This window comes from Apis laboriosa, unplaced genomic scaffold (assembly GCF_014066325.1).
Source record: "Apis laboriosa isolate Shangri-la unplaced genomic scaffold, ASM1406632v1 scaffold45_cov149, whole genome shotgun sequence".
NCBI classification, from domain to species: Eukaryota; Metazoa; Arthropoda; class Insecta; order Hymenoptera; family Apidae; genus Apis; species Apis laboriosa.
The window spans coordinates 1,145,196-1,166,153 of NW_025223361.1; the positions used below are offsets into that span (position 1 = coordinate 1,145,196).

General features: G+C 27.1%; 1 protein-coding gene across 9 annotated transcripts in view; it reads left to right on the forward strand.

Moving 5' to 3' along the window:
- The window catches only part of LOC122716462 (homeobox protein extradenticle), a 69,009-nt gene that overhangs the window by 41,576 nt on the left and 6,475 nt on the right, over positions 1-20,958 (forward strand). For 6 of the 9 annotated variants that reach the window (XM_043939566.1, XM_043939558.1, XM_043939559.1 and 3 more), the window contains 4 exons: positions 8,498-8,688; positions 8,789-8,924; positions 9,425-9,521; positions 11,254-11,441. In XM_043939566.1, coding sequence (XP_043795501.1) covers positions 8,498-8,688; positions 8,789-8,924; positions 9,425-9,521; positions 11,254-11,441 — 612 coding nt within the window. Of the gene's footprint in view, positions 1-8,497; positions 8,689-8,788; positions 8,925-9,424; positions 9,522-11,253; positions 11,442-17,374; positions 17,472-20,958 lie in introns of all 9 variants that reach the window. The other 3 variants (XR_006347028.1, XM_043939564.1, XM_043939565.1) reach the window with 3 other exon arrangements.

The following is a 20,958-nucleotide window of genomic DNA, read 5'->3' on the forward strand; positions in this document are numbered from 1 at the left end:
CAATAGCAAAGAAATATTTGAATTAAATAAATTATATATTTATTTTAATCTGCATTTATTTATTATACTTAACATTAATTTTACTTTAGTAGTAATAATAATTTCAATTTAATATAGTAATATTCTTTCATTTTTCTAATTTTACATGAATTTTTCTATCGTCTTCTATGACACTCACTCACTTTTCTATCTATATCTATATCTTATTTATTATACATTTCTTCCTATAATCACGACCATTCATTTTCGTTCTTTATTATATATTTAATGATCTTTAATTTTGCTTGTTGATTTTCTAACGAATATGAAGAAACAAGTTTTGTCAATTTTCGTCTTTTTTTTACCAAAATAAGGAAAAATTTGAATTAAATAAATTATTTATTTATATTTATTTTAATTTTTATTTATTTATTGCACTTAACACTTTTCTTAATTTTAATATTAATAATTTTATTTTAATATAATATTGTATTCTATCATTTTTCTAAAATTATACGCAATTTTTGTTCGTCTTCCATGATACTCCTTTATTTTTTCACGTATATCTTACTCATTATAAGTTTTTTCCTATAATGATCTACGGCCTCATTCACTCTCGTTCTGTATTATATAATTAACGATCTTCAATTTTTCATAATGATTTTTTTAACGAACATGAAGAAACAAGTCTTGTCAATTTTTCATCTTTTTTTACTAGAACAGGGAAAAATTTGAATTAAAGAAACTATTGTATTCTAATAATAATAATATTATATTCTATCGTTTTTCTAATTTTACATACAATTTTCGTTCGTCTTTCATGACATTCATTTACTTTTTCATCTATATCTTACTCATTATATGTTTCTTTCTATAATCATGTACGGTTTTCTATCTATTTTATATTCTATCTATTTTCTATCTATATCTTATTTATTATACATTGATATCTATAATCATTAATTTTCTTTCTTTGTTATATATTTTATGATCTTTAATTTTGCTTAATGATTTTCTAACTAATATGAAAAAATAAATCTTGTTAATTTTCGTCTTTTTTTTACTAGAGAAGGAAAAAATGGAATTAAATAAACTATATATTTATTTTAATTTTTATTTATTTATTGCACTTATTATATTTCACAACACTAATTTTATTTTAATACTATAATATTTAATAATTTTATTTTAATATAATAATATTGTATTGTATTGTCTCTTTATTCCACACGTCTTTTTTGCACTTTTTTGCTTCCATAACACTTACTTAATTTTACATCTATATCTTACTCATTTTAGGTTTCTTCGTATAATCATATACGGTCTCATTCATTTTTTGTTATATATTTAGCGATCTTTAATTTTACTTGATGATTTTCTAACTAACATGAAGGAACAAATTTTGTTAATTTTCATCTTTTTTTTAGAAGTGCAAGGAAAAATTTGAATTATATATTTATTTTAATGTATATTTATGTTATTGCACTTAACACTAATCATATTTTAATATTATATTAAAATAATAATTTTATTTTAATATAATAATTTTTTATTTTGTCGTTTTTCTAATTTTATACAATTTTTATTTGTCTTCCATAACATTTTTTTACTTTTTCACCTATATCTTATTCATTATACGTTTCTTTCTATAATCGTGTACAGTTTCATTCATTCTCGTTCTTTGTTATGCATTTAACTATCTTTATTTTTTCTTAAGATTTTATAACGTATATAAAAAAACAAGTCTTATCAATTTTCATTAATTTACAAGAGCAGGGAAAAATTTAAATTAAGTAAACTATATATTTATTTTAATTGATATTTATTTATTGTACTAAACACTCATCTTTTTTTAATATTTTTATTTTAATAATATTATATTCTATTAATAATATTGTATTATAATAATAATATTCTATCATTTTTTCTAATTTCACATAGAATTTTCGTTCGTCTTCCATGACACTCATTTACTTTTTCACCTATATCTTATTCATTATAGGTTTCATCTTATAATCATGTACGGTCTCATTCATTCTCGTTCTGTTTTATATATTTAACAGTCTTCAATTTTTCTTAAGATTTTATAACGAACATGAAGAAACAAGACTTGTCAATTTTCATCTTTTTTTTAATAGCAAGGAAATATTTTAATTAAATAAACTATATACTTATTTTAATTTACATTTATTCATTATATTTAACATTAATCTTACTTTAGTAGTAATAATAATTTTATTTTAATATAATAATATTTTATTCTATTATTATTTAATTTCACACGAATTTTTCGATCGTCTTCTATGATAGTCACTCACTTTTCTATCTACATTTTATTTTCTATCTATTTTCTATCTATTTTCTATATCTTATTTATTATACATTTATATCTATAATCATACATTTTCGTTCTTTGTTATATATTTTATAATCTTTAATTTTACTTGATGATTTTCTAACTAACATGAAGAAATAAGTTATGTCAAATTTTCGTCTTTTTTTTATCAGAGCAGGGAAAAATTTGAATTAAATAAATTATTTATTTATATTTATTTTAATTTATTTATTTAATTTTTATTTATTTATTGCACTTAACACTAATTTTATTTTAATACTAATAATTTTATTTTAATATAATAATATTATATTATATTGTCTCTCTATTCCACACGTCCTTTTTGCACGTCTTTCGTAACACTTATTTAATTTTTTATCTATATCTTACTCATTCTAGGTTTCTTCGTATGATCATGTACATTCATTTTTTGTTATATATTTTATGATCTTTAATTTTGCTTGATGATTTTCTAACTAACATGAAGAAACAAATCTTATCAATTTTCGTTTTTTTTTACAGTAGCAAGGAAATAATTTAATTACATAAATTAATTTTTATTTTAAATAATATTTATTTTAATATATGTTTATATATTGTATATAACATTAACTTTATTTTAATACTAATAGTAGTTTTATTTTAATATAATAATATCGAATCCTATTGTTTTTTTAACTTCACATACATTTTTCATTCGTTCTCCATAACAATTACTCACTTTTTTATTTATATCTTATTTATTATATATTTCTTCTTATAATTATATATGATTTCATACATTCTTGTTCTGTATTACATATTTAACCATTTTTATTTTTTCTTAAGATTTTATAACGTTCATAAAGAAATAAATCTTGTCAATTTTCGTTAATTTTTTTTACAAGAGCAAGGAAAAATTTGAATTAAGTAAATTATATATTTATTTTAATTGATATTTATTTATTATACTAAACACTAATGTTCTTTTAATATTTTTGTCTTAATATAATAATATTATATTCTATTGTTTTTCTAACTTCAAGTACAATTTTCGTTCGTTCGTCTTCCATGATACTTTTTTACTTTTTCACCTATATCTTATTCATTATAGGTTTCATCCTATAATCATGTACGGTTTCATTCATTCTCGTTCTTTGTTATATATTTTATATTAAACTATCTTTATTTTTTCTTAAGATTTTATAACGTATATGAAGAAATAAGTCTTGTCGATTTTTATCTTTTTTTACCATAGCAAGGAAATATTTGAATTAAATAAATTGTGTATTTGTTTTAATCTACATTTATTTATTACACTTAACACTAATCTTTAACATTTTAAAATTAATAATTTTAATTTTATTTTAATATTTTAATTTTAATATTAATATTAATAATTTTATTTTAATATAATAATATTATATTCTATCGTTTTTCTAATTTCATGTATTTTATTTTTGTTCGTCTTCCATGACACTCATTTACTTTTTCACCTATATCTTACTCATTATAAGTTTCATCCTAATCATGTACGATCTCATTCATTCTCGTTCTGTTTTATATATTTAATATATTTATATATTTTTATATATTTTTTATATATTTATATATTTAACAGTCTTCAATTTTTCTTAAAATTTTATAACAAACATGAAGAAACAAGTCTTGTCAATTTTCATCTTTTTTTTAATAACGAAGAAATATTTTAATTAAATAAACTATATACTTATTTTAATTTACATTTATTCATTATACTTAACATTAATCTTACTTTAGTAGTAATAATAATTTCCTTTTAATATAATAATATTTTATTCTATTATTATTTAATTTCACACAAATTTTTCAATCGTCTTCTATGATAGTCACTCACTTTTCTATCTACATTTTATTTTCTATCTATTTTCTATCTATATCTTATTTATTATACATTGATATCTATAATCATATATTTTCGTTCTTTGTTATATATTTTATGATCTTTAATTTTGCTTGATGATTTTCTAACTAATATGAAAAAATAAATCTTGTCAATTTTCGTCTTTTTTTTACCAAAGAAGGAAAAAATGGAATTAAATAAATTATATATTTATTTTAATTTTTATTTATTTATTGCACTTAACATTAATTTTATTTTAATACTAATAATTATATTTTAATATAATAATATTGTATCGTCTCTCTATTCCTCACATCTTTTTTGCACGTCTTCCATAACACTTACTTAATTTTTCATCTATATCTTACTCATTATAGATTTCTTCCTATAATCATGTACGGTTTCATTCATTTTAAGAAAAATTTGAATTACAAAAATTATATATTTATTGTAATGTATATTTATGTTATTGCATTAATACTAATTATATTTTAATATTATATTAAATTAATAATTTTATTTTAATGTAATTGTATTCTATCGTTTTTCTAAAATCATACGCAATTTTTATTCGTCTTCCTTGATATTTTACATTTTCACCTATATCTTACTCATTATAGATTTGTTTCTATAATCATGTACGGTCTCATTCATTCTCGTTCTGTTTTATATATTTAACAGTCTTCAATTTTTCTTAAAATTTTATAACGAACATGAAGGAGCAAGTTTTGTCAATTTTCATCTTTTCTTACAATAGCGAAGAAATATTTTAATTAAATAAACTATATACTTATTTTAATTTACATTTATTCATTATACTTAACATTAATCTTACTTTAGTAGTAATAATAATTTCGTTTTAATATAACAATATTTTATTCTATTATTATTTAATTTCACACGAATTTTTCGATCGTCTTCTATGATAGTCACTCACTTTTCTATTTACATTTTATTTTCTATCTATTTTCTATCTATATTATTTTCTATCTATTATTTATTATACATTTATATCTATAATCATACATTTTCGTTCTTTGTTATATATTTTATGATCTTTAATTTTGGTTGATGATTTTCTAACTAATATGAAGAAATAAATCTTGTCAATTTTCGTCTTTTTTTTACCAAAGAAGGAAAAAGTGGAATTAAATAAACTATATATTTATTTTAATTTTTATTTATTTATTGCACTTAACACTAATTTTATTTTAATACTAATAATTTTATTTTAATATAATAATATTATATTATATTGTCTCTCTATTCCACACATCTTTTTTGCACATCTTCCATAACACTTACTTAATTTTTCATCTATATCTTACTCATTATAGATTTCTTCCTATAATCATGTACGGTTTCATTCATTTTAGAAAAATTTGAATTATGAAAATTATATATTTATTGTAATGTATATTTATGTTATTGCATTAATACTAATTATATTTTAATATTATATTAAATTAATAATTTTATTTTAATGTAATTGTATTCTATCGTTTTTCTAAAATCATACGCAATTTTTATTCGTCTTCCTTGATATTTTACATTTTCACCTATATCTTACTCATTATAGATTTGTTTTTATAATCATGTACGGTTTCATTTATTCTCGTTCTTTGTGTATTTAACGGTCTTTAATTTTTCTTAAGATTTTTTAACGAACATGAAGAAAGAAGTCTTGTCAATTTTTATTTTTTTTACAATAGCAAGGAAATATTTGAATTAAATAAATTGTGTATTTATTTTAATTTACATTTATTTATTACACTAATAATTTTATTTTAATATAATAATATTATGTTTTTATAATTTTACACGCAATTTTCATTCGACTTCCATGACACTTTACTTTTTCACCTATAATTTATTATAGGTTTGTTTCTATAATCATGTATGGTCTCATTCATTCTCGTTTTGTTATATATTAACGATCTATAATTTTTCTTACGAAGATTTTCTATCGAAAAAACAAGTCTTGTCAGTTTTCATCTTTTTTTATAAGTGCAGAGAAAAATTTGAATCAAAGAAACTAAATATTGATTTTAATTTATATTTATTTATTACACTAATAATTTTATTTTAATATAATAATATTGTATTCTATCTATATAATATAATAATATTGTTTTCTAATTTCACATACAATTTTCGTTCGTCTCCCATACTTTTTTACTTTTTCACCTATATCTTACTCATTATAGTTTTCTTCCTATAATTATGTACGGTTTCATTCATTTTGGGAAAAATTTGAATTAAAGAAATTATATATTTATTTTAATGTATATTTATGTTATTGCATTTAATACTAATCATATTTTAATATTATATTAAATTAATAATTTTATTTTAATGTAATTGTATTCTATCGTTTTTCTAAAATCATACGTAATTTTTATTCGTCTTCCATGAATGATACTCCTTTACTTTTTCATGTATATCTTACTTTTATAAGTTTTTCCCTATAATCATGTACGGTCTCATTCATTCCTGTTCTGTTATATTTAACGATCTTTAATTTTTTTTAATATATTGAAATTTTTTTTGAGCTGATATCTATCGTATGTTATTGAACAAATATTACAAATGTTATTTTTAATTATATTGCAGAAGAATTGTGATTTAAATAAATATTATAATAAATTTATAATTATAATTGAAGAAGTTTCTTTTATTGTAGATGTTTGACTTTTGTTTCATCTTCTATCGTTTAAAAGTTCTATTATGTAAGTATTTGTATATGTCATTATATTATATATACAATGTAAATGCAGTATAACCTTTAGAAGTACTTATTATATCAGTGTTTATATCATATTTATGGTACAAGTATCCATATAGTAAAATTAACGAATTGATTCGATTTTATTCACATATATGTGAAATAAGAATCTCCATATATATTTTTGGAATTTTTGAAAATTGATATACATCTAAATTTATCTAACTTTCCAAAATCTTTTAAATTTGTTTGTATTTTTATCTGTTATATTATTTTATATATATAATTGGAAAACTTGAATAGATTATCGATAAAAAATAATATATTTATCTTATTTTGTATAAAAATTTTGTAAAAACAGAATATATCTTCAATAACAATCTTTTATATTTTCTAAATCGTGTCTCGTATCGAACAGTGGATTTCAAAATCTGTATTTATTGTATGATCGATTTTCATTCGATACTTGGAAGACAATACATCGTCCATCATTCATCCAAAGGATTCTCATTACGAATATTAAAAAAAAAAATTCGTATATTTTTATTTGGACAATAATTTAAAAATTGGAGAAAAGTTCGTAAGGAAGGGCATAATTCTCTGCGGGTTTTCCATCCAATCCACCTACTCGAGATCGTCCCAAGCCCCTCGTCCTCGCGAACAGCAAGCCAGGAATGAAGCTGATCCACCCCACCAAGTTGGTGGTACGCCTTGTGCAAAGATAAAAGAGAAAGAGAGAGAGAAATAAAGAGAGCAAAAAGGAAAGAAGAAGAACGAAGAGAAACGAGGTAGATGGAAGAAAGACGAGGAAAGCGCCGGGGTATGGCGGCAGAGTGGAATCCATTTCGAAATTGCGAGCCACCCTGTCCGACTTCTCTCCCCAACCTCTTTCTTCTATCGCCTTCCCTCAGGAAAATCCACCCTCCTCCATACTCTTCTACCCTTGTTCTACGTCTTTCCTCTTTCTACCACTTTCCATTCTCCCTTTCCTCTTCGTGTCCTTTCCCTCGCTCCCTATCCGAAGGTAGCGTGCTCGTCTCGAATACTGATATCGAGCAAAGTCCTTTTTCCCTTAAACCGAGCAGCCACCAGGAATAATGCATTATACGTACGCATCTTTCTTCTCTCTTTTTTACCCTCGATCGTCATAGGTTTTTCTTCCTTTTTTTCTTTTTTTTTTCTTTCGTTTTCTGCTTCATTCTGCTTCTTTGAACGAATCATTTTTTCTTCGTTTCCTTTTGCGGTTTCGTTCATTCTTGCTTGAGAAACATCACTCTTGATGCCAAGACATTACTCTTTTCTTCGTAAGATATTTGAAGGAAGCTTATGAAATTTTTTTTGACGATGGAGTTTCTTATTCTTTTTTTTAATTGAGTGCTTGTCGACGATTCTTGCCTGTAAAAAAAAAAAAAATTAGAAAAGCTATCAGCAAATAATAAAAGTTAAAATACTTATGTTTAAATAACACTGTAATATAACAAAGTTAACATTCAACAAACTTTTCTTTTAATTCTTTACACAAAATTGTAAAGATTAAAGAAAAAGATCTTGAAGTAAAAGGAAAATAGCAACAAAATAAATTTGAATTTTTTTCCAGGCGTGTAACGAGTTCACAACTCACGTAATGAATTTATTGAGGGAACAAAGTCGTACCAGGCCAATCACGCCAAAAGAGATCGAGAGGATGGTTCAGATTATTCATAAGAAGTTCTCCAGCATTCAAATGCAACTGAAACAGTCTACCTGTGAGGCTGTGATGATTTTGAGGAGTCGATTCCTCGATGCAAGGTAAGTATTCATCGTGTAAAAATTAATCATTTATTTTTATTAAGTTTAACATATGAAAAGTAATCGGTGCAAAGAGAAAATAAATTGCTTTTTATCACAGGCGTAAAAGACGAAACTTTAGCAAACAAGCCTCTGAAATTCTCAACGAGTATTTCTATTCACACCTGAGTAATCCATATCCAAGCGAAGAAGCTAAAGAAGAACTCGCACGAAAATGTGGAATCACCGTGAGTCAGGTAAAATACAAGAAAAAATTTTTCTACAATAATGTGAATTATTATTTTAAGATATCTGTTGTTAAGTTATTATTAATATACATTTCTGATTGTCATTAACATTAAAATTCTGATTATGATCATTTTATTTTTTTTTTTATATGATCAATTTCACAGTTTAGAATTTGAGAATGAATCATTCTATTTTTTATATTTTTATACATACTCAAAACTATTAAATAATATTTAATTAATTGTAAAATTAATAAGAAAAAATTATTGAATGAATTTTATCTTAAATGTAAAATAAAATTTTTAAGATTTTTGTTTTTAACATTTTGCAATATCAAGCTTTCTTTTTTTAAAAGATCTGTATCTTATTTGTCTAATCATTAATATATATTTAATGATTAATGATATTTTAAATATTGATAAATATTGATAATTCTGATAATATTATTTTCAATATTAAATCTTTTTAAAAATTTCTTAATGATCTTGCATCGTTATCTTTTTTGCAGGTTTCTAATTGGTTCGGCAACAAGAGGATACGCTACAAGAAAAACATAGGTAAAGCACAGGAGGAGGCGAACTTGTACGCAGCCAAAAAGGCAGCTGGTAAGTTCCGTCCTTCGCAAATGAGCGACGGGTGTTCCTTGAAGAGTTCGTTTCGAATAACTTGATTGAAGAATATCAATCAAAAATCCACGAATATTGTAATTTTATCTATCAAAAACTTCAATTATTCGATTATTCTTTTTACCATTTATGGAGCGTTGCTGAGGAAATGTCACGTAATCAATCAATAGATTGACGCATAATAGATTATATATTTAATGAACTCGTTAATTTTTTTGACTTCATCACGATTATTCCAACATCGAATCTGAACTTAGAAGAAAAACAAATCATGTGGTATAATGGTTCTTCATTACCATAAATCATTACGCGACTGAATTACTACTCATTGTTCAGTTCTGGCTATGCCATTATTATTGCACCTGACTTATAAATCTTTCAAGAGTAAACAAAATTATCGTCCGCAATTCTTAATCTTTTCTTTCTAGTATACAAAAAAAAAAAATTCATTTAACTTTTTGCAATTAACATATTTTATCCGTTTTAACATATCTTCTTTAACCATAACAATAGATAGATTTTCTTCAATATCATTATTTTAATTCGTTTCTATTTGGATTTTTGCATTCTTGAGAAAAGAATGAAGAAAGAAAAATTCCATGGATATACCCTCTGAAAATTCTTCGCATTCACACAACTTGCAATTACGCGTACTTTTCTTAACTACAGCGACGTCTCTTTATTTTAGAGGGCAAGGCGAGATATTTTTAACTTACTAATTATACTGAGAAAGAGGGAGCGAAAAATGAGAAGACGAGGATGAGGATACATGGGGAGGGCGATGAGATTCTCGCGTTTCTTTCGACACCTTTCCTGTGTTTGTCTTTCCTTAGCAATGCTCTTTCCGGTAAACGCAGTCTTCTCGTAATTAAAGAAACGGAATTCCAACAATAATGGCGCCAACATTGGCGAATTCCTCGATATTTTGTTTCGAATAGCGAAAATGTTTTCACGTTTCAAAGTAAAAATTGCTCCTATTACGCTGGTATATAACTAAACTAATTTCCACACTGATATTTAAAACTTGATATCGTTTCGTGTACTTTGAATAATTTGAAAGTTGATTAAAAATTCGCTTTCAACCGATAATTCGTTCTTTTCTGGTATATTGAAGATGATCCAATGATACATTTGTCCATTTGATTGATCAGTGGCGTCTGTAACAAAAAAATGTCGAAAATTAAAATTTTGATACTCCATTATTAATTCTTTCTGGAAGAATTTTTCTTTTGATCATGAATACAATATTGTAATTAATTTTTGAAATGAGATGAATAAGCTAGAAATGAAAAAGTCAAAATTATATAACGTGTTCCAATAATGAATTTATATAACTTGTAATAAATTTTTCAAACACAGAGAAGTAAATTTTGAATTAATTAATTTAGTAATAGTTTTATTCACTATTAAAAATTCATTCCACTCCAATATATAATCTCTATGTTTCAATACTCTTATATATCAATTATACTAAAAAATCGTAATAATTTCACGATTTTCTTTTAATATATCATCCTATTAATCTCGAAAAGATTAAAGATAAAAATGAGATCAAATAAAAAATCAGAATCAACAACGCCACCGATTACACAATAAAAATTAGAAACGAGTTTACTTATATTTTTTACGATAAACGAAATGTATCGGTGAAGCGGAAGAACTTAAAAAGACGCACCCTCGAATTTTGTATGCACCGCGATTGTTTCTACAGCAGCTTTTGCAGGAGCGTCGCCGTACAGTATGGGTGGTGCCAGCCAAGGCACCCCGACGCCGATGATGTCGCCGGCGCCACCTGGTGGCCCGCAAGACATGGCCGGATACGGGATGGGCATAAATGGTAGCGATTATGGCTCGCAACCGTACAACGATGGCTCGATGGGCTACGACCCTATGCACCAGGTAAACCGTCACGACTTTTCTTCTCTAATTTAAAATTAGATTTTCTCCCCTGTAGTCAGTGATCATTGCCTCGCTTTCTTCAATGCCCTCCTGCATTCTTTAGCATGTGCTAAATTCAATCTTAATAACGCTTAGACTCCGATTTTGAAGAATTTTTTCCAGTGGCTTCGAATGAATGGAAAGAGACGGCAAGATTTGTTCATTTTCATTTTTATGCGATATCATTATGGATGACGATTGATCATATTTGACGGAGTTGATAAATTAGAATTCTGCTCTTGATTTCCATCCATTTTCAAGCCATTGCATTGTGTTTTCCATAAATGCATGTGCCATCTCACCGCATATTCATACATATAGCGAGAAAGAATGTTTGAATGGGGAAGAGAATGGAAGAATGAAAGAAGGAGGAAGTGGAATCCAATGAATCGGTGTATTATAATGAAACAATATCTGTGCTCGAGCTTATATACAGAATTCAATTTGATAAATTGAAAACGTTAAAATATGAAGATATTGAATATAATCTAGTGAAAGTCAAAAGTGAGTATACATCGTACGTATAAAATAAAAAATTTATTTATTATATCTTGCAATTGTGTTGTACATATTAAAAATTAATTGAAAAGTACCAGCTATTTTAGATGTACATTTTATAGAAAATTGTACATCTATATAAAAAAAAATAGGTAATTCGATTTATAACATATATATTTTCATTCTACAACTTATTTCAGGAGAAAATATATGTATAACGATATGAGGAAATTGAGGATACTTGAGGACCATTTGTATATATGAATACAATTAAGAATGAAAAATGCAGACATTTACAATCTCACATCAGTATGAAACAAATATTATCTTTGTAAGTTTTATATTCACTTTTGACTTTTTCTGTATTTACTGAGACAAGATATTCTCTAATTACAAGTTGCCAATTTCTGTTATCGATCGAGCACTCTGTGTAGAGTCAAGCACGCATGAATGTGTTTCGATAGCTTCCAAAGAATTACATGTGTAGGTGCGAGTACATTACGTGTGTGTTGAAATATATATGTATATATAGAACTGGGTTGGATATGCTGTTGCTAGCCCATAAAGATGGGTTTAGGAAGGAGCCGATAGTGGTGGTAGGAACTGAAAGTTAGAAGAGGAGGTGTGTCAGGGAGTGCACACGAAGCTAGCAGCAGCTAGTAACATAAGGGTTGCTTAGTATGCATTGGAGTTGCTAAGTCACTTTTTAGGTAGGGTTGCTTCCCTCACATATTAATAGACTCGGTAGGTCCTGTTTCTAACGAGCTGCCTCTATTCGACTGATGAAACGCAACGGAACTGCATCTTCCGAGATCCAATTTCTGTATTTGATAGAGAAACGAAAATGCCATGATTTTCCTCGTCGTTTTAATCATTGTTTTATTTTTTTCTTTTTCATGAATTCAGCGACGACTTTTAACACGTTTGCTATTATATATAAATGAAAAAAATAATTTTATCATGAAACTTTTCATTTTTATTTTAATTTTTTTTTTTTTTTTTAATATATTTCAATGCAGTATATGAGAATTTCCTATCCTATAATGATATATATGATCGTGTTATTCTTGTGAAAAAAATGGAATGTGTAAAAATAGAAGGTTTTCTTTTGGCATGTGTTCAGTACGAGCTACGTTTATTATACAATTAAATTTAGATTTTATTGTATTTTTTACTGTTTTATAATTTTTTTTTTTGCACTTATTCAGTATTCAATAATTCACTGTATTTTTATTTTATTTTTTTTTATTTTTATTTCTTTAATATCATATAAGAGTATTATAATTGAAGTGTTTTGTGATAGTCGAATTTCTCCTTAAATAATAATAGCGTGTTAAGAGTTATATCCATGAAACAATAAAATGGCGTACGAAAATCATGGTATCAATATTTAAAATTGTTGCCACGTGCTTCCAATTTCTGTCCTTATATTCTCCCCTCGTGTAAAACAACATTCCAAAACAAAGAAATAAAACGTATCGTATAGTGTGTCCGATTCTTCGAATCCAGTAAATCTTTCTGACATGCAATTTCGACGGTGTCACGTGATAAAGAGTGACGTTGAATTAAATTCGTGTACATATATGTACAAACATGCGAGGACTGTTGCTCGGCTGGCTTGGAAATTTGTAGATATTCCCAATTGTTGGATTAAATATCCTTCTTGTCGATACACCATCCGATATATACTATTTCGTTACAAATATTGCGCCGTGTCATCCTTGGTTCATTTCAAAATGCATTCCAATGCAAGCCGCTACCAAGAAACGTTTAAATATCTGATTAAAATAACTCTACTCTAGTATCGAATTAAAATTAAATCTCTATTCCATACTATTTTAATGAATTCAATACTTGTTGAATGTAGTTTATTCGCGTTATTAATCCATTCTATGTATGTAAAAATCTATATATATATGTGTGTAATTATATCGTGGATTATTTTTTCTATTAATTAATTTACAGTATAATATCTGAAATTACAAGGAATTCAAAACTTAAAACTTAAAATAATTATTTTTTTATTTTTGAACAGATAGTATATTTATACTTTCTTTTTATAAATTTTGATTTAAATAATTATAAATATATTTAAATATATATAGAAAGATATTTTATTTTTTGAAAATATTTGAAACTCGAGGATGTAACAATATTTAATTATTTCTAATGAATGATATATAACTTTTATCGTGATAAGATTTGACCATCACTCGTATATATTTTCAATTATTAACAAAGCTAATCAATTTACACGTTACAATTCTCAATTGCTTCTGAATCTATTGTAATTCATTATGAAAGGGTCAAAAATATTCTCCCCCTACCAGTGTATCCTATTCATTTCGAGGAAAGAAGATATAATAATTAATATACACTCTCTTCGAATTAATCCGCATCCAGAGTCATTATTGCTCGATCTCGTTCGCATTTTTCTCGTTACCGTTGCGTTTCCAGAAATTCGTATCAACTCGGAAGAGCGAAGTAAGTTTGCAAGAAAATTAATTTCGCGGTTCATCCGGTTCGGCCACGGTTCCAGATCCCGAGGGGCGAGAACCAGCTCGAAATGAAGCGACTAAAATGCATACTCCCTCCTAGCTACCGCGTTTTCAAATCACCTTCGCTTCTCGTCTCGTTCTCCGCTATATCTGAATGTTCGCCTATTCTTCACCTTTTTCTCATTACGTCTAAGAATTTTATCGAGCTATTTGCTTCTCGAGTCCTTCATCATCGATGAAGAACATTCGGATCAGAATATTTTCTATTTTTTTTTTTTTTTTTTTTTTTTTTTTGTAACGCGATTAATGCTAATAATGTAACTATGATATTATATCATTATTCGACGAGATCAAGTTGTAGAGCGAATACGTGTTGAACTGCGATCTCATCGAGGGTTGGAAATATATGTTGTGGAGGGATGGAGTATAATTTTAGAATGTTATTTCAGTTTGTCGTCTCTGGTTCGAAACTCTCGAAATCTATTATGTACATGTTTGTGTTTAGATAATTGTGTTTGTCTTTAGATTTATTTTAATAGATATGTGGGAAAGATGAGAATATAATAAATTTAATATTTCATGAACCAAATGATCGATGACCGTTATTATTTATTGGTCGTTATTATGACTTATTGTAAAGAATTTCAAAATTTTAATTCGAGAAAGAATTTTAAAAAATATATATATATATATATATTTATTTTCGAGAGTTTCGAGACTTTTTGAAAGTTTCGAGGTCTCGTTAAAGATTCGATAGATCGCGGATCTAAAAATCAGGTTTCGACCTAACTCTAATATCTCGTAGCAATGATAAAACCGGCCTTGTTGCTGCAACTGGCACTAACGTTTCCATAATCGCATACATAACAAAAAGGCAATTGCTTGCATACAATTATATAAGCACCAAGACTTTTTTTTTTTTTTTTTTTTTAATATATCGGTCTATCTAACATTTGGTCGACCTTATTTTATTACTCTCTGTGGTTTCATTTGTTCTTTTTTTTTTTTTTTTTTTTTTTTTGTTAATAACCTCGTTCTTTATAATCTGTTGGTTGGTTATCCCGAATCTAACATAATAAAAATCAAAGAACTGTGTTTGTTGCAACAAGAAATTTGGGGTGCGGTGTGTTTAACGTGTGCTCGCACAATTTCTAAATCGTCCAACGTCAAAAAAAAAAAAAGGAATAATGTCTTTATCACGAGCTTGATACTTTTTTTCTTTTTCTTTTCTTTTTTTTTTTTTATTTTTTTATTTTTAGTTTGTGAATAATTATGATGATGAGAATATCGCACCTGCTTTTGATACGCTTGACGAGAAGAAATCTACTAATACGAGAGGATACACATTTTTGGAGGAAGAGTTCTATGCAAATAAAACATGTAAACTTTATTTTGGCCTTTCGACGTATTTTTCAATATCAATTTTTGCATAATTTCATTACAAATTATACAATTTCAAATTTTATTACAAATCGTTTCAGTGGATACCGATTTACTTCTCTCGATATTTCGATTCTTTTCATGATTTTTTTCTAATCCTTTTTAAGGCTTTAAATGGTGTGATTTGGGTCCTCTATAATTGTATATCTCAGAATATATCAGTAACGTATTCTTTCATAAAATTTTCTGTTATCTAAGCATTATATCTGTATTTAAAATTTTTACAAAACTTTTGATTTTTTTGCAATTTTTAATAATATTAAAAAAATATTAATAAAATTGTAATGTTGGAGTTTAATTAATAATGAGACGTCAAATATTTTAAGTTTAATATTTAACTATAATAATTAATTTTAATTCAAATATTTAATAAAATTATTTATTATTTCTTCTCATATGATTTAAAATATTTTGCCTATTTAAAATTTAGAAAACTCCATAGAGGACTCTATTAACTCCACTTACGTCTTTATATTATTTTAAAAGATTTTACAGATATATTCTTGTCTCTGAGTCACTGGACACGTATTTCAAATATATTATGAAATGAATATTGCGATTATATTATTAATTAACCAATTATAACATAATGAAATTCACAGTGTTATATATAAAATTATAGAAATATATATTAAAGTAATAGATAGTTCATTTTCATAATTTTAATCCAACGCAGGACAAATCCAAATTTCCAGTTTCTTTAATTTAAAGAAAATTATACACAATTCATTTTTTTTTAATTTTATAAAATTATATATATTACAATTATACGAGAGAAAAAAGGATTGCTAAAAAAAAAAAAAAAAAATTCCAGCAAGTGTCCAATGACTTATGAAACCTACGCGATTCTACTCGTCAATCACGCAATTGAATATTTTACGGTACATCTGAAACGTGTTTGAGCGAAACAGGAAAGAGTAAAATTTCATTGAGCCGCGATATGCCACGAGATCGTATTTCGAGAGAAGTGCAAAGCGACCTGGAAAAGAGGATCGATTCGGGAAAAAAAAAAAAAAAAAAAAAGCACTGACGGCCGCGCGCTTTCGAGCGCATTGTTACAAGCACAGTTCGCACAGTTCTGGCACTTATAATACTATCATATTCAAATACATACATTCGGTCGTCTGTTCCTTGGTCTCTTCTACTCTCCATCACCTAACGATCCGGCTGACACACGAATTTCGTCGGCGGACCGTCCATCTTGGCGCGACTCGATACGATTTGAAATCAAACATCCTCGCTCATATATCCCCTATTCATCTCCTTTATTATATCGAATCGAATTATGATTTTCTTCCTCGTCGTTATCGGCGAAATGGATATAATTTTCTTTGCGCAGAGCACAAGATGTACGGTTCCCGCCAGGGTGGTCGGCTGTTTGCCCTTCGAATACAATCCAAGTCAAGCTCCGCTCAAATTCACTTAGATCTTTTTTTCTTTCTTTTTCTCTTGGTGCAGATGAAACGAAATTCATAGAAGGCGACAGAGAGTGAGAGAGACATCGAATCAGACTTCACGCAATTAGAGAGTGAGAAAAAGAAATTGAGAGAGGAGAGTAAGTAAGGAAGAGAGAGAGGAGAGCGCGGGAGGGAAGGAAGGAAAATATCACGAGATCACCTGGGTTAAACGAAAGGCAAAAAGCCATATACACACGCGCGTGCGCATACACACGGTTGGTGTCTGCCTGCGTGTCCAACTGATCTCAGCCTTTTGTGCTTTTTTGTTGTGTGTTCACAGTGACGCGCCATGCCGACGAAAAAAACCAATCGCAATCGTAGATTCGTCTTCGATCAGCTCGACGTGCTGGCTTTACACGAATTCGTTTGCGTTTTAGAGAGAGAGAGAGAGAGAGAGAGAGAGAGAGAGAGAGAGAGAGAGAGAGAGAGAAAGAGAAAGAGTGAGAGAATGGAAGAATGCGTGAAGTGTGTGTTTGACAGAGAATTAACGAACGATGTGTTCGAGATTAAAAATCGACGAGCCGTTCAGGATATCATCCTTCGTTGCAACAAGCACAGGTCTTTTTCTCTTGAGCGGTCGACGAATGATAAGCTTACAAAAAAAAAAAAAGAAGAAAAAAAAAATGAGATTCGCGTAGAATCGTGTCATTAACTCGTCGATAGTGCAATATACTCGTAAATATTATATATATATTATTAATATACATTTATATACGTATTTCTTTTTTTTTTTTCGTCGATATTTCTGGCGCTTGATTTCGAGCCTTTCTCACGTATCGTGTCGTGCTTATCTTGTGTCTTGCTCGAAGCCGGGAAATTATTTAATTAATATGGAACATCTGGAAAAGAAAATATCTATATCTAAAATATATATATTTTTTTTACTGAGCCTTAAGTTGGGGATATTGTGATTTTTGGATTTTTTTTTTCTTTTTTTAGTATTTTTTTTTTATATATTTCGATGCGCAAAATCCGAAAGTGACGGTTTTCTTTGTTGGAATTCATTGATTGAAATATTATTTGCATGTGAAATTCTGTAGTTTCAAGATGTTTTGCGAGTCACGTAACGTCATGTTGAATAGAAACACGAGCACGCGCCAAATTATTATTACAATTTAAAATTTCATGTGATACAACTAATATTACAATGAATAATATTTTTATCGATAAAATCATCGTTGTAATATTATTGACTTTCTTGCATTTAATACAATTCGAGAATTGAATATTAATTCCCGTTCATTATAAGATGCTATTAAAATTTTAAATAATGCAATTTGAATTCTTTAAAAGAGTTTTTTAATTTATTATTATTATTTTTTAAATTTTAACTTAACTTTTATTCTTAAACTTAATTTTAATTTCACGTATGCTAGTGTTTCTATCGTTCATTCAAATTGGCTGAATATTCAACATGGTATCCAATTCGCGAAACATCGCATGCACATAATTTCAAATCGAATTTCGACAATTATATACCATAATGTTCTGATTATGCACGTCAAAATTTATAAAAGAAAGAAAAAAAAAAGAAAAAGAAAATATTAAAAACAATTTTCAATATCCCAAACAAAAGTTTTTGAAATGTCGAATTTTTATAATACTTTGTATTTGAGATATTTTCGACGCGATATTCTCGTCTTCGAGCTTTAGAATTAGACTTTGCCAAATGTGCAATAAAATTTTTATAAATATTTTATGCCTTCCTTGGGTGAGAAAAAAAAAAACACGAGGTAGCTCGTTTTATAGATAAATTACGAAAATTGATGGCAGCAAATGGTAAATTAATCCAACCACGTTTGATGGGACACGGTCGAGCATTCGAAATCGGTTGAATAACTAGAAACTTTTATTTCTTTTTTTTTTTTTTTTTTTATATTTCGCTATGGACTGTGTTTAACCGATAACGATGGTTCCGAAAGGATTAATGAATCTGAATCTAGGCGGCTTATTGTGATTTTAGTTGTCGAGGGATTACGAGATCGTTCGATTCGATCATTTTCTCGATTACAGTAGCAGTTCATTGTCAGACATGCCTCTTTGTTGCGCATAATGGCACGCGGATCAGGCAAACATAGAGCTGGGAAAAACAAGATTATAAGCAAATAAAATACTGTATTAAAAATAATAATTGCATAATAATATCTCAAATATATATTTTCATATCAATTCATACTATTTTAAAAAGATGATATCTCGAATAAGAAATATTTATCTTTAATACAAATATATTACAATTTAATATATTGAAATCGTACTATTAATATATGTATAATATATATATATATATATATAAAATAACATATCAAAACTTGATAAAATATAATCTATTTTCTAAAGATTAAAAAATATTGCATATTGCCTTCCAATTAAATGAAAAATAATTCTTTTATTTGTATCGAATTCAAATGTAAATAATAAATAGTATTTGTCTATAATATATATAAATAAAGTATCTTAAAATAATATTTGCTTATTAGAAATATTTTTCAATTTTCTAAGTATTTAATTTATTTCAAATTTTTCCCAGTTCTACCACTATGTGCTACTTACAATCTATCTGTGCTGTGCAGATACACCCTCAAAAAGAAAAAAAAAACGCACCATGCGGTCATATGGCTTTCGATACTTAACCTTACATCTTAGAATATCTTTGAAAGAGTTTTGCAACGCACTGCAACGCATACATACTCTTACGTTTTCATATTACACATACTGAGACACATCATGATATGTAAAATGAATTACGGAAATCGGAGAACTCCTTATGGATGGATAATTATACAAAAGACATTATCGTGGCATGCATGGCTGCATGTAGAATTACAATCTATATATACGTTTTATATTGATCTTACACAGTAGTACGTGTGTGCGTTTACCATTACTTCTATTTTTCATTTTTTTTTTCTTTTTTTTTTTTTTATCATTGTTTTATTTTTTTTTTTTTTCTTTTTTTTTCTTCTTGTTTTTGCGGGACGGATTGGCTGGGGTTTTCTGGGTGAATAAGATACGAGGCGAAAGAAAGTGGGAGAGAAAGAGCGTGAAAGAGAACGGATGCCAGACATTTCATATTTATTTAGTTTTTCTAAATTGCAAAATTCTAAATTTCTCGCGTAGAAAGTAGAATAGGCGCCGGTTTGTTGCATTGGCAAAATTAATAATAGAATGAAAGGATTTTTCATAGTTTTGCTGTTTGTTCCTTTGTTCGCAAATCATCTCGATCATTAGAATCTTTTCGTGTGTCATGTAGCAGGCAAATCCTTTCGTGCTCGTAACGGGAGTCAAAGTCGTTTTGCATTTTAGAAGAACAAGAAAAAAAAAAAAAAAAGAAAAGAAAAGAAAAATCAAATAAGAAAAAAAATTCTTACAACAAAATAATGATAGGAATCCTGATACGAGCAGCCAATTCAAATAGCCCGCGCTTTCGTACGTTAACTCATTAACTTAACATATATATTCTCGCGGTTAATTCGAGAGACGTCTGTCTTTGTTGACAAAAGAATGCGTAAAGTTGTGAAACGAAGGCGAGGCTTAGTGACCAATGACACGCAATTTTGTCGCCACCTGCAGGGGATAAAGACA